The sequence below is a fragment of the Poromitra crassiceps genome (genome assembly GCF_964638095.1).
Source record: "Poromitra crassiceps genome assembly, chromosome: 3".
NCBI classification, from domain to species: Eukaryota; Metazoa; Chordata; class Actinopteri; order Beryciformes; family Melamphaidae; genus Poromitra; species Poromitra crassiceps.
Window position 1 is genome coordinate 75,193,474 of NC_139625.1, and position 13,887 is coordinate 75,207,360.

Here is a 13,887-nt window from a genome sequence, read left to right on the forward strand (position 1 = left end):
GTAAGGACCAGCGTTGGTTTCCAGGTTGCTGATCTCTCAGTATGGTGAGATATGTAAGGACCAGCGTTGGTTTCCAGGTTGCTGATCTCTCAGTATGGTGAGATATGTAAGGACCAGCGTTGGTTTCCAGGTTGCTGATCTCTCAGTATGGTGAGATATGTAAGGAAAAGCGTTGGTCTCTCCAGGCTACTTGATCTCTCAAGATGGTGAGATATGCAAGGACCAGCGTTGGTCTCCAGGCTGAAGCTAGTGGCCGGTGAAGGCAGCTGTTCCCCGGGGTCTCCCACTTCCCAGTCCCGGTTGAGAGGTGACAGATGTGCGGCTGCAGGCAGGGCACAGCTTCCCCATATCCTTATAGTCCCATCCACATCAAAAAGAAAAAAAAAAGATGATATCAGCTCGTTTTAATTCGTTTTCAATATAACCTGGTTGTCACTTACACAAGGTTTAATTGACCGGACGAGGAGGGTAAAAACGGCCTTGTTGCTAGGTGGCTACTAGCCTATAGCCAGCTAGCTTGATGCTAACTAGCTGTAGCAGTAGTTGTTTTGTCTCCAGTCCAGGACCAACGGCTATAAAAACTGTCCTCTGTCCCGCTTTAATGGCCCCAAACCCGGGACCCCACGAGTAGTTCCACCAGCTCCAATGTAATCCAGAGATATAAACAGTCTGTTCTACACGCTGATACTGCAGGCAGGCACTCAATCATTCCCCAGCCATTCCCCGTGTACTCCGATCCATCCCGTGTCGGCAGTAGCCACAGTATCCCAGTCGGGGACGTCATTACCTTCAATGTGTTTCCTCCCACCAGCTCAAGCTAGCCACAATAAACAGCACGTTTTCCGGTTAGGATTTTCAAAACAAACTCTTATAAGTTGCAACGTTTGTAGAACATACAAAGTAGTAATCAAGGAAAATAGTTATAGGGTTTTCTTTGATAGTTTCCTTGAATAAAATGAGGAAGGAACTACTCTGGCACTAGGCATCTCAGGGGATAGCCTTTACAAATAGGCTGTGATTTTCCTATTTCCTTTATAGTATTTTAAAGTTTGTTTACCCTGCTGCTGCTGCTGCTGCACCACCACCACCAGTGAGTGAGTGACACTGTCAAGTCAAGTCAAGTCAAGTTTATTTGTATAGCACATTTCATACACAGAGGCAATTCAAAGTGCTTCACATAAAATGGTTGACAGGAAAAAAAAAAAAAAAAAAAGAAGAGAGTAAAACGGACATTTAAAAGCATCACAACAAAACTTAAAAAAAAAGAGTATAAAAAGTGTATTACAGGAAAATAAACCAAAAGAAGAAATAAAATAGACATTTAAAAGCATCACAACAAAACTTTAAAAAAAAAGAGTATAAAAAAGTGCAATAGGCAGCAGGCGCAGCAGTTGCAGAAAGAGCTAAAACTTATAGAGGACTCATTGGGTTTGCATAGTAGCTGTCAGCAGTTAAAGGCGACGGTAAACATAAAAGTCTTTAGTCTATTTTTAAAAGTAAGTAAGGTTGGGGCAGATCTGAGGTCTTCAGGCAATTTGTTCCAGCTAGCAGAAGCATAGTGGGTAAATGCAGCCTTCCCGTGATTTGATTTGATCCTAGGGACAGTTAATAAGCTGGACCCTGTTGACCTAAGAGTTCTAGATGGTTCGTAGCGTGGGAGCAATTCAGCTATGTATTTTGGGCCTAGGCCATTGAGTGATTTATAGACTAATAACAGTATTTTAAAATCTATTCTCTGACACACTGGCAACCAATGTAAGGACTTAAGAACTGGAGTGATATGATCAGCTTTCTTAGTCTTCGTTAGTACTCTAGCAGCAGCATTCTGAATGAGTTGAAGTTGCCTAAGTTCTTTTTTGGAGAGACCAGAAAAAAGGCTATTGCAGTAGTCTAACCTACTATAAATGAAGGCGTGAATTAGTTTTTCTAGATCCTGTCTGGACATGTATCCCCTAATTCTTGCTATATTTTTAAGATGATAAAAAGCAGATTTTCTAATTGACTTAATGTGGGAGTTAAAGTTGAGATCGGAATCAATAATAACTCCAAGATTTTTGACTTGATCCTTAGGCTTCAGGGATCGAGACTCAAGGCATGCAGTGATTTTAAGCCTTTGTTCTTTGGGGCCAAACACGATGACCTCAGTTTTGTCTTTGTTTAGCTGTAGGAAATTCTGGCACATCCAGTTATTTATTTGATCAATGCACTGGCACAATGATTCTATGGGGGCATAGTCAGCTGAGGAAAGAGTTATATACAACTGAGTGTCGTCTGCATAGTTATGATAGGCTACTTTGTTTTTTTGCATAATTAGGCCTAGAGGGAGCATATAAAGGTTGAAGAGAACGGGCCCCATAATGGATCCTTGAGGCACCCCACAGGTCATCCTAGTTAGGTCAGATGTGTAATTGCCAATGGAGACGAAGTACTTCCTGTCTTGAAGATAGGACTTGAACCACTGGAGGACCGTACCCGATAGCCCAACCCAGTTTTCCAGTCTGTCCAATAAAATTGAGTGGTCAACAGTGTCAAATGCAGCGCTAAGATCCAGTAGCACTAGAATCGAATTTTTGCCTGAGTCTGTGTTCATTCTGATGTCATTTATGACTTTAGTAAGCGCGGTCGCACTGTGGCAAAACAAAAAGGTGATAAAGCTATTATCTCTAGTTGGTGATCAAATCAAATGTATTTTCAGAAAAGCTTTTTACAGAAAATATTCTGAAAATGCTCTCTCTCTCCCTCCATCCCTCTCTCCATCTCGCTCTCCTGAAAATAGGCTACTTTATCATTGTATTAATTCAGTTTGTACATACTATAGTAGGGTAGGCTACATGATGGATTTTTACATCATACAAATGTGTCAGACAGTCAGTATAAGTTTAATTATATATTCTATTTAAAGGACAATCGCAATTGAGATGGTTATAACATTGCCGACATCCCTGACCATAATATAGTCATTTTAGTATTTTATTTTAAAGCTATAGGCTATAGGACGAATCAGCACATCACTGCCACCCAAAAATGCGTAACACCGTGGCAGTGAACTAGTAGGTAGCCTATGTTGTGCCAAACAAACAAACGTTAATATCTCAAGAAGTAGGCTATAGGCCTACATCACATCGCTTAGCCTATATTTTGACATTCTGAGTGAGAGCAGAATTATTTCAAGAGTTTGATGTAGGCTACAATATATGCATGTCGTGTTAAAGTTGTGTGAACGGTCGCAGTTTTTAAATTGTAAACACGGTCAGCCGGCTAGAGTCAGACGCTCAAACTCAACTCAGGCTCCATAGCCAGTGCCGTTGCCACCCAGTGACGCGGTTTGTTTACCAAAATGCTGCTCGGCTGATCCCTTGTATAGTTCCATTTAATTTAAGTTTATTTAATGCAATGATATCTCTAAGCATTTTGATATGATTGTTTCCTATCTTATTTTGTAGCCCAAACAATGCCTCTTCCGGTTTTATTTATTAGATTTTATATAACTAGCTTGACGCAGCTGGATTCACGCAGGTACTTCTTGCGTGGAGCCTACGCAAAAAGGGCAAGTTCGCCCACCTGCACACCTACTATTCATTTCTCTAATTTATTCCTTTTGAATTCTTGACAATAAAAGTTTCTAATTTGTATGGCAAACAAAGTTATAAACTGTTTGCATACAATGATAATAAAAAGAGGGTAACACTTAAGGGTACATTAATTAAGGGTTAATTAATGCTTAGTTAATCATTAACAAGGCTAGCTTCATCAGCATTAATTAACCCTTAATTAACATTAACTAATGTGTAACACTTTTCAGGTGCATTAATTAATGAACCCACAGGGCTAGTTTTCAACTTTACAAGAGCATTAATAAATGGTTAATTACAGTTAAGTAACACTCATTCAGCACTCGTATGCATTTATGAAGTGTTACTTAAGGGTTACATGTTTTCAACTTTACAATAAGAGTCACAAAAAGCATTAATAAATGCTTAATTACGATTAAGTAATGCTTATTCAGCACTCTTTTTTCTTTTCTTTTTTGGGGCATTTTTGCCTTTATTTAGATAGGAGAGTGAGGCAGACAGGAAGGGTGCGGAGAGAGAGGGGGATGACATGCAGCAAGGGACCGCACGGGTTGGATTCGAACGCAAAAGGACTAAGCCTTTGTGGTACACGCTCTGCAGGTGAACCACCGGGATGCCACATTCAGTAAGTGTTACTTAAATGATATATGTTTTCAATTTTACAATAAGGCTAGGGTCACAAAGAGTAATGAATAGAAAGTACTCATCCTACTTAAGTAACTGTAGCCTACTTAAGTAGGATGTTCGGGTATCTGTACTTTACAGAGTATTTATTTTTCTCTCAACATTTTAAGAAGAAGAACCAGACAGACAAACCCGTCTTCATTGTCTCACGACACACATTACAACACATGCAGGCCACACACACACTCATGCTGCCGGTGGTCGGTGAAATATATAGTCCCCGTTTTACTTTTACTCCCTACATTTTAACACAAATATCTATACTTTGTACTCCTTACATTTTCAAATCAGGCTAGTTACTTTAGTTTTAATGCACGGCAGATAAAAATGATGTAACGTCTGTCTCTCTTGTCCCAGCTTTCACGCATTATGTGCACCTTATTTGTGGAAAAACCACATCAGACAATTTATTAATCAAAGTATAGTCTTTGGATCTTTTAAGTTTAATAGTCTTCAAGTCCTACTACTATAATTGGAGGCGTGTCTGTATGTCTGGAGTTGCAAGATGTGTCGTTGCTCCGATCGTCTCTAAAATTGTTTGTCCAGTGTGAGTTGACCTCCCCCTTTTGTAATGGAAATGTGGCATTACATCTAAAACAAGACACAGAGAGTCTAAATAAGGCATCGCCGGTGATGTCATAAATCACTGATGATTTCACAGACAGTGGTGAGTGATGAGGTCATAAATCACTAGATGTAGTTCTAGATGGTTCAAAATGAGAGATGAGATCTGGAGCAAACAGTCAATTTTAGCAAATTTAATAGGTGCAACAAATAATGACTGACGTTTCGACACTAAACGTGTCTTCCTCAGAATCAAAACTCTCTGACTCTGACTCTCTGACTCTGAGGAAGACACGTTTAGTGTCGAAACATCAGTCATTATTTGTTGCATTGACTGTTTGCTCCAGATCTCATCTCTCATTTTGAATCATTTCTCCCTGGTCTGAGAGGCACCAGTCTGCAACGTTCGTCGGCTGAGGCGCGGATTTCCCTTCATGTAGTTCTAGATAGCTCAACCTGGTGGCCAGGTCACTATAGTGATGTCACAAATCACTGATGATGTCACAGATGATAATCAGTGATCAGAGTTGATTGATTTTGTGGACCAACCTTCCAACAGGGGGGAAGGGGGGTGGAGTGAGAGAAGGACAGAATGTAGGGAAACAGTGGATGGATGAATCCAGAAGGAGACGGTAATGCAACATAAAGGATGCCAACTGCCATAAAACACCACAGAAGAAGAAGAAGAACCAACCAACCAACCGCCCGACCAACCAATCGACATAGAGCTGCTGCTGGCCCTGCTGGCTGCATCTAAAAATCAAGCAAACAGGCTAATAAAAAGATCCAACAATGTTAATGTTGCACACTTTATTAATGTTTCTTTGCTATTTACAAATACTTCTAGTTGTATTGGCTACATTTGCATGTAGCCTAATGAAACCCGTGGAAAAAACAGTTCATTTTTAGAGTAAAAAAAAAAACATTGATCCCTCATCATAAAGCACAATCAATGATATTGCTTTGTACATTCCAAATAGCTCAGTTCACATTACATAATGTCATCTCTTTGAAAGTGGATCATACATTGAGCGTTGCTCATGTCCACTCAGTGTCGTCGTGGTAATGCTGCTATCTTCTCTCCGTCCAGCAGTAAATCATGCACGATGCCACTCTTTTTCTTCCCACTGCTGATGGCTTTGATGCAGCACTCGTGTTCGCCCACCATGAAGCCTGTCTCTGTACCATCCTCTACAAACTCACCCTGAGAACACAATGATGACAAACTGTGTCAAGTGCACTTTACCACTTGCTAAAGCATTTGGTATTAATAGAATAGTGTTGTTTATGATGAATAATGGTTTAATCTCAAAATGCTATAGGCCTACACCTTTAGCCCTTCTATCCATCAGTCAACAGGTGAACAGTGAAGATTATTCCACCCTCCAGTCAAAAAGACAGATGATTCCAACATTAGTTTCTCTTCCAGCAATCATTCTCTAAACACTGTTTTTTTAAGTTGGATATCTCATTTTGGAAGCAGACTCCTCTTATATTATTAGCATTAAGTGATGTAAACATTGACACCAAAATCATCCACGGTAGTGTCATGCTAACACGCGGTTTTGCGATAGTAGGCTAGCATTATCTCAGAATCAGAATCAGCTTTATTGGCCAAGTACACATACAAGGAATTTGACTTTGGTTTGTGTTGCTCTCAGAGTAAGGGCACAAGTATTTGAACATTCACACATTTTACATTGACTACTATGTTACAATAAATGTGTTGTAAAGCGTCTTATCTTTTTTTTTTTTTTTTTTTTTTCATATTTTAAATTTTTATAGAACACAAACAAGACAAAACAGACAAACAGGCTCAGACACATGGGGAAAGAAAGGAAAAACAAAACAAAACAAAACAAAAAAAATATAATCAACATTACAAAGTGGTGCCGCCAGCCACCTAAGGTGCTTATGTACTTGTAAACGATATACTTGGGATCTCACTCAAGGGGGTCTATGAGAAGCCAGCCGGGTGAGTCACCCGTCACCCCTAGCCTCATTGAGGTAGACCAAAAACGGGTCCCAGATAGTCACAAACTTTCTAAGTGCATTGGTTAAAGCGTCTTATCTTTAAAAGGCGAATTTAATTAAGCAGCTATGTCAAATTTGAGAAACAGCCCAAAAAGACCCTTAGACTTCAAAGGGTTAATACATATAATGTGAAAGAATGCATAATGTGCAGTATATATGTATCAATAAGACACACAGGATTGAAAACAAAGACTTGTACAGATATATTTTCAGGTATTGCACAGGTAGACACACACACACACACACACACACACACACACACACACACACACACACACACACACACACACACACACACACACACACACACACACACACACACACACACACACACACACACACACACACACACACACACACACACACACACACACACACACACACACACCAGAATATTAAACTTTGTTGCAGCTCTAACACTAAATTGCATATAATTTGGCTAAATCTGTACATTTTCTGTAGATTATTAAAATGTACATGAAATATGATACAAAATAGCATGCTGGTATCTTTTTCCCTGTTTTCATTGAGACTGGGCACAGCTAAGAATCACTGGCAGTGATTCACTGCAAAGTGTGTGGCTTTTGGTTTTTATGTTCTTAGCTATGTTCATATCATATCAGATTTATGGTCAATACAGTATAGCCTACATAAATGTACAATATGTGAGTATTTGTGGCCTCAGTGAGAATCAAACGCCTAATCCTGGACCATTTAGTATCACTTGTTACAGCCGCATTATTTCAGATGAATCCCTCAGGATTTAGCTCTGCAGTTCAGAGGCACACTAGGCCCACTGTGTGTGTGGACTTTGTGCAGTTTCATTAGACTATATTTTAGGCATTTAGCAGCAGATTGGAGTTTCATTTACATACACGAGGGCGTCTGGGTAGTGTAGCTCTAGGCAAAAGCGCTCGCCCACCACCATGTACATGACATGCTTGGCATTCAAGTGGTCACGTTGTGGACATGTGCAGTTGACTAGAAGCCACCAAGGCTAACAATTTAGCTACCACACTAGCTAGCGAGCGGCTAACTACGTTAATGCAGGAAATGCAAAGGCATGACAGAGGAAACAAGATGAGATTGTTGAGAATATCAACATGTTCCTCAGACATATAAAATGACTAGGAAAAGCTCTAAAATGTCAATATTTTACTTAATTTCCAACGTCCATGGCGTCCGCCATTTTGTTAAAATGTCACAGGCACGTCACAAGTCGTGAGCTTCGAAGCTTTCAGAAAGATTCCACATATCAAGTCGTGAATACCATATGAGGGGGCCGTTCAAGTGGATTTATGTCATATTCACGGTAAACTTGAATGCAGCATGTGGTCGCTGCTGGTCAGTTGTGGAACTGGGGGGAATAGCGTGATCCCCCCACACGCTACATCCTGCCGGTAAAACCCCTTGCCGTCAGGTAAAAAGAAGCGGCTGGCAACTGCACATGTAGAAGCATGTGCTAGTCTACAACTCTACTCAGATTGGCAGAGGGGGTGGAGCAACGCCCAGTCAGCAGGGGGACTTGGCCAAGTACAATCATGGATGTATTAAAAGAACTGGATAGGGGACGTGCCACGCCCACCCATGCATTCGGACAGAGGCTGCTCATTGGCGCATGAAGCCATCATGGGGGCTTTTTCTTCCTGGTTTTACTTCCTGACAATGCAGCCCAAGGCAAAGTGCGCATGTGTGCCATGACGTGCTCCATGACGTCTCCCACCCCTCCCACCCATGGATTGTATTACAAGAAGAAAATACCCCCGTATACGGCTCTCAGTGGCTTCTGAAGAAAAAAATGCCCCATAAAAAATTAGTTGATAATTAAAAGAGTCGTTTTATACTTTGAGTGACACCCGGAAAAAATTCCACTGGGTTTAACAGCTGCCGGAGTCCCCATGCAAGTGGATGGGAATTTTCCTTTCTGGGCTGCATGGCGTCATGTGACTTGCAATACAGAGCTTCGCCAGCATGTTCAAATGGCTTCAAAGCCCAGCGCTATTCCTGGGGGCTTGAGTACAATTGGGGAGAAAATGGAAGCTAAATCAGAGAATAAATAAATAAATACATAAATTAATAGAAAATAAAAAGAATGTAGAGTAAAGGAATAAAGAGAGAAAACAGCAGAAATCACAACACAAAAACTCCAATCCAGTGCCATTCAGCTGTACTATAATGAGTCAAACAATAGAAGAGGTTTCAATAGATGACAAAGAAAGCTAACAGCAGTGATGAGATGTTTCAGATGATATGTAGGCTACATGTTCCATGTAGAAGATTCATAATAAAACATACCAGAGCAAATAATAAGAAAATAATGTGGCTGATTTGATTAGGCTAGTTTGCAGTCTCATTCAATTATTTGGGGCCAAAACATTTTTTAATACAAGAGTGAATCTTACCGTGGTGTCCATCTTCTGTCCATTGCACCACACGTCCATGGTGTCCTTTTCTGTTGGAAGGAACAATGAAAGAGTTTGTTTTAAGAATGTTATGTATCTGTTTTGGGGGAAAGACATTAACCAAGAACTTAAAGGGCCCATTTTGTGGAAGACAGGATTTGCCTCCCTTGCCTTTATAAAGGACTTGGGCTATATAAACATCATGGAAGTGTCATGTCCCCAGATAAAGCCACACTAGTCATGTAAGGAAAAAGTGCCTCCAAACGAGCCATTTTGACTTCCGTGACTTTGTGACATCACAAAGTAACACTCATTTCATTCGCCCGTTTACAGCGCCGCCCCCACAGAATGCAAAAGACCAAACCTTGTTGTCTGTAGCATAGCTGTGTAGAATGGAAAATTTTCCAGAAAACAATCAACTGCTGCACCAAAGATGGATCTAATAGTCATCTTATCAGAGGTCCCACCCCCTCAAAACAGCACATAGTTAATGAGGGGAGAGACAGAGTGGAGAGAAGTCCAGGCCCGGCTCCTGGATGAAATGAATTGAGGGGGCAGTTAAAAATTGCCCCTGCCAGTTTTCCTAGCTAGCGTGACAAGGTTGGTACCAATGTATGGCTTAGAACACTTAGTTTCATATGATCCCATGTATTCACTCTAGCTTTAAAAACGAGCCCGTTACACCCTCTGAAAGATAGCAATGTTGTCCCGCAAGGAGTAGCAGAGCAGTTAACTTGGGGGGCAGAAAATACAACTGAGGGGGCAAAGCCCCCACTAGCCCCCCTGTGGTGCCGTGCCTGGATAAGTCCCACAGAGGCTGGACCCCCCCCAACAGAATAGTTTTGTTTCAAAGACCCACGAGACATGTTTAAACAGCTCAAAAATAGCATAACATGGGACCTTTAACTATAACTTAATTTGATTCTTTAACATTATTTATATAACCTTTATTTAATTTTGTGCTGTGAATAATCCTATAGAGGAGATGTCCTGTTAAATCACACTCTTGCTGCATTACTGGGACTGAACTATGTCTACCTCTATAGTTATGTAATTACCTAATAGTTATTGCTGTAAAAACTGCAAAACTTTCTTATTATATTTATAGCTTATTACTAGTGTTACAGTCAGCCCCTCTCAGCTTATGTGTGACTCATTTATATTCATATTTGTGGCTGTCTATCAAAGGTGGTGACGTCAGCTCGTAGTAGGAAGTCTTTGTCCATATACTGTAGGCTTCCTAGACAGCGTCATCGCCCTCTCTGTGTGCCCTTACCTAAGATGGCAGCACTGCGGCAACAGTGTGTGATAGCCTATCGTAGCTTATCTGTTTGTAGAGTTTGTTCTGTCCTGTATGTAAACCCTAACAGCATGAGGAGGATCCTCACACAGCCCTCACGCACCCAAAACTGACGGAGCTGTCCGAAAGACGGAGATGCATCGCATGAGCTCCATGAAGACAACTAGCCTGTTCAATCAATAGAGACAAATTATTTAGTTAACAATGATCAGACTGCCACAGATGCAAAAATAATTTCCGAAAGGACAATAAACCAAACTAACTAATTTATTACCATGAGTAATGATTTAATTACATGTGAAGAATGATTATGAAATGTTCAAAGTCTTTGACTCCATCACAACGTCATCATGACATCATCATGACATCATGCTGACAGCATGGTGATTATGAAGGGGGTAGTGAAGCCCATATGGAGTCTAGACCTGGTGGTGGTGGTGATGGACTCTGAGAACTGAGAAGGGCTTCTGGAGATGTCAGACCTGGAGGAGAATGGGATGGAGGCGGGTTGCAGCAATCGCATTGAAATGACAGCAGTGTATGCGAAGTGTGATAGCAAATTATTGATTGAGTGCTTCATCACAGAAGATAACAGCTTTTAAAGGTTGCTGCTAAGACTGAGATTGGCTGAATAGGAAGATGTGGCTAACTGTGATTGGTTTAGCAAAAGCGCTAACGCCCCCCTAATCAACTGAACGCAAGGCAACTGGAAGAAGAGGGGAGAATGAGTGAGTGTGACACAAAGAAAGTTCACTGTCTGAACTTTCGCCTAAGCTTCATGTGAGCGAGTGTCCTTCCATTGATGATGGCCTTGTTCTTCTTGTTTCTTTAGGGAGCCACTGGTGCTAGTTTACCCCTAGACATGAACCTGGTTATTGTTATTGATCAAACGACTCACCCTCAACACTAGACATGAACCTGGTTATTGTTATTGATCAAACGACTCACCCTCAACACTAGACATGAACCTGGTTATTGTTATTGATCAAACGACTCACCCTCAACACTAGACATGAACCTGGTTATTGTTATTGATCAAACGACTCACCCTCAACACTAGGCATGAACCTGCTTATTGTTATTGATCAAACGACTCACCCTCAACACTAGGCATGAACCTGGTTATTGTTATTGATCAAACGACTCACCCTCAACACTAGACATGAACCTGGTTATTGTTATTGATCAAACGACTCACCCTCAACACTAGACATGAACCTGGTTATTGTTATTGATCAAACGACTCACCCTCAACACTAGGCATGAACCTGGTTATTGTTATTGATCAAACGACTCACCCTCAACACTAGACATGAACCTGGTTATTGTTATTGATCAAACGACTCACCCTCAACACTAGGCATGAACCTGGTTATTGTTATTGATCAAACGACTCACCCTCAACACTAGGCATGAACCTGGTTATTGTTATTGATCAAACGACTCACCCTCAACACTAGGCATGAACCTGGTTATTGTTATTGATAACACTACTCACCCTCACAACTAGGCATTGACAAAGTAAGTCTTATTTACTGCAAAATGTGTTTCAACTAATCCAGCACATAACAGGAGTAGGCTACATTCCCAAACACTGCCTACTTGTCATTGCTTCAATTGCTTATCATTCCAGTCCACACTGAAGCCTATTGTGAAGATATTTTGAGAGCAAACCCTAACATTTCACACTGTTATTTTTGATAAGGTTTCTATTGTAAAGATGTTGATACAGTGTACGGCTTGGGTTGGTTTCCATTGTACAGGCGGGTTGTTGACAGTAGTGTGTCCCAAAATAACCTGTGAGCACACTCACCTGAGTAGATTATGCCACAGTGGGTCAAGGCTAGTTTGCAGTTACATAACCACACAGAAAGAAAGAAAATCTACTGGCAACAGCTGTCAACTCGTTGTGTCTCACTTAGGGCTGCAACTAATGATTATTTTCATTACTAATTAATCTGTTGATTATTTCCTCGCCTAAGCGATTAGTCGTTTAATGGTTTGACCTATAAAATGTCACAAAATGGTGAAGCATGTCGATCATTTTTCCCCCCAAAGCAAAGGATGACATCTTCAAATGTCTTCTTTTGTCCTGACCAACAATCCACAACCCAAAGATAATCAGTTTACTGTCATAGAAGACTAAAGAAACCAGAAAATATTCACATTTAACAAGATGGAATGAGATCATTTTAGTATTTTTCATAATAATATGTCTAAACGATCACGATTCGAAAAAATAGTTGGCGATTAATTTTCTGTCGATCGACTTCTAGTGGCTCCAAAACTAGGGTATGCGTACCCCTAGGGTACATGGAGGTACTGCGGGGGTACTTGAGAGAAAGTGGGATTGGAAAAATGTACGAATAAATCATGAAAATAAATTAAACTTAAAAAGAAAATCTGTTCAGGAGGCAAAAGGCAACTCTTTCACTCCATTTCTTACTTTGTAATGTTCTTCAAAAGGTCAGTTATCATTCATTCATTGCATCATATGCTATAGTTTTCTCTTGCCGTTTTCTAAGCAAAAGGTTGTAGTCGGGTAAAGGATACTTGGATTCAGAAAGGGGTACTGAAGCCAAAAAAGTTGGAGACCCACCGGACTAATGGCTTATTTGACTAATCATTGCAGCTGTAGTCTCACGAGCCTCACCGAGCACGATCCTGCAGTCTTCTCCGTCAACTTGGAGTAGCCAGGTTTTGGTGCACCTGGCCCTGTTGTCGATGAACTTCTCCAGGCTCTTGCCGCCAACCTCCAGAGAGTACTCGTAGGCGAAGCCGGAGATGGCCTCGATGTTTATGGTGGCTCTGGTCCGCGTGTCTCCCACCGTGAAGGTCTCCTTTCCCACCAGCTTGAACATCCAGTCTCTCCTGATGACCTCCTGTTGGAGAAACCAGTGAGGAGATGTCTGCTCTATGGACATTCTGCTGGGTTATTAGGTGGGGAATGCAATGGACACCAGCTATGAGACCCTGATTTGAATCATTTCCTTTACATCAGCGGTTCTCAACCTTGTTCGACCAAGGGCCCACTTGAAAATCTTAAAAATGTTTGTGGCCTACATCAGACCGTAAACAGTACGGAGGCCAAATTATTCGTCCTCAAAGCACTTTTCATTTTAACGATAAAGGAGCTGTCCATCAGTACCACACAGAAATCAGAAGCTAAAAGTGAGGGGCTGTCTGCAACAGGCTAGCCCAGACCAGGGCCTACCTGTCCATTGACGTAAACAATGCGCTTCCCGGTGGTGGTGCCATGAGAGAACTCGATCCTGTAAACCCCGTCGTTCAGCGCCACCTGCCACTCCGCCACCAGGTCTCCACCCAACAT

General features: G+C 41.2%; 1 protein-coding gene across 1 annotated transcript; it reads right to left on the bottom strand.

Annotated features, from left to right (window-relative positions):
- Positions 1-5,868: 5,868 nt before the first annotated feature.
- On the bottom strand, positions 5,869-13,887 carry LOC310774227 (fas apoptotic inhibitory molecule 1-like; the record flags this gene model as incomplete). Its single annotated transcript, XM_083634277.1, has 4 exons — positions 5,869-6,024; positions 9,257-9,306; positions 13,210-13,438; positions 13,771-13,887. The coding sequence occupies 4 exons, from the start codon at positions 13,885-13,887 to the stop codon at positions 5,869-5,871; spliced, it is 552 nt and encodes a 183-aa protein (XP_083490403.1).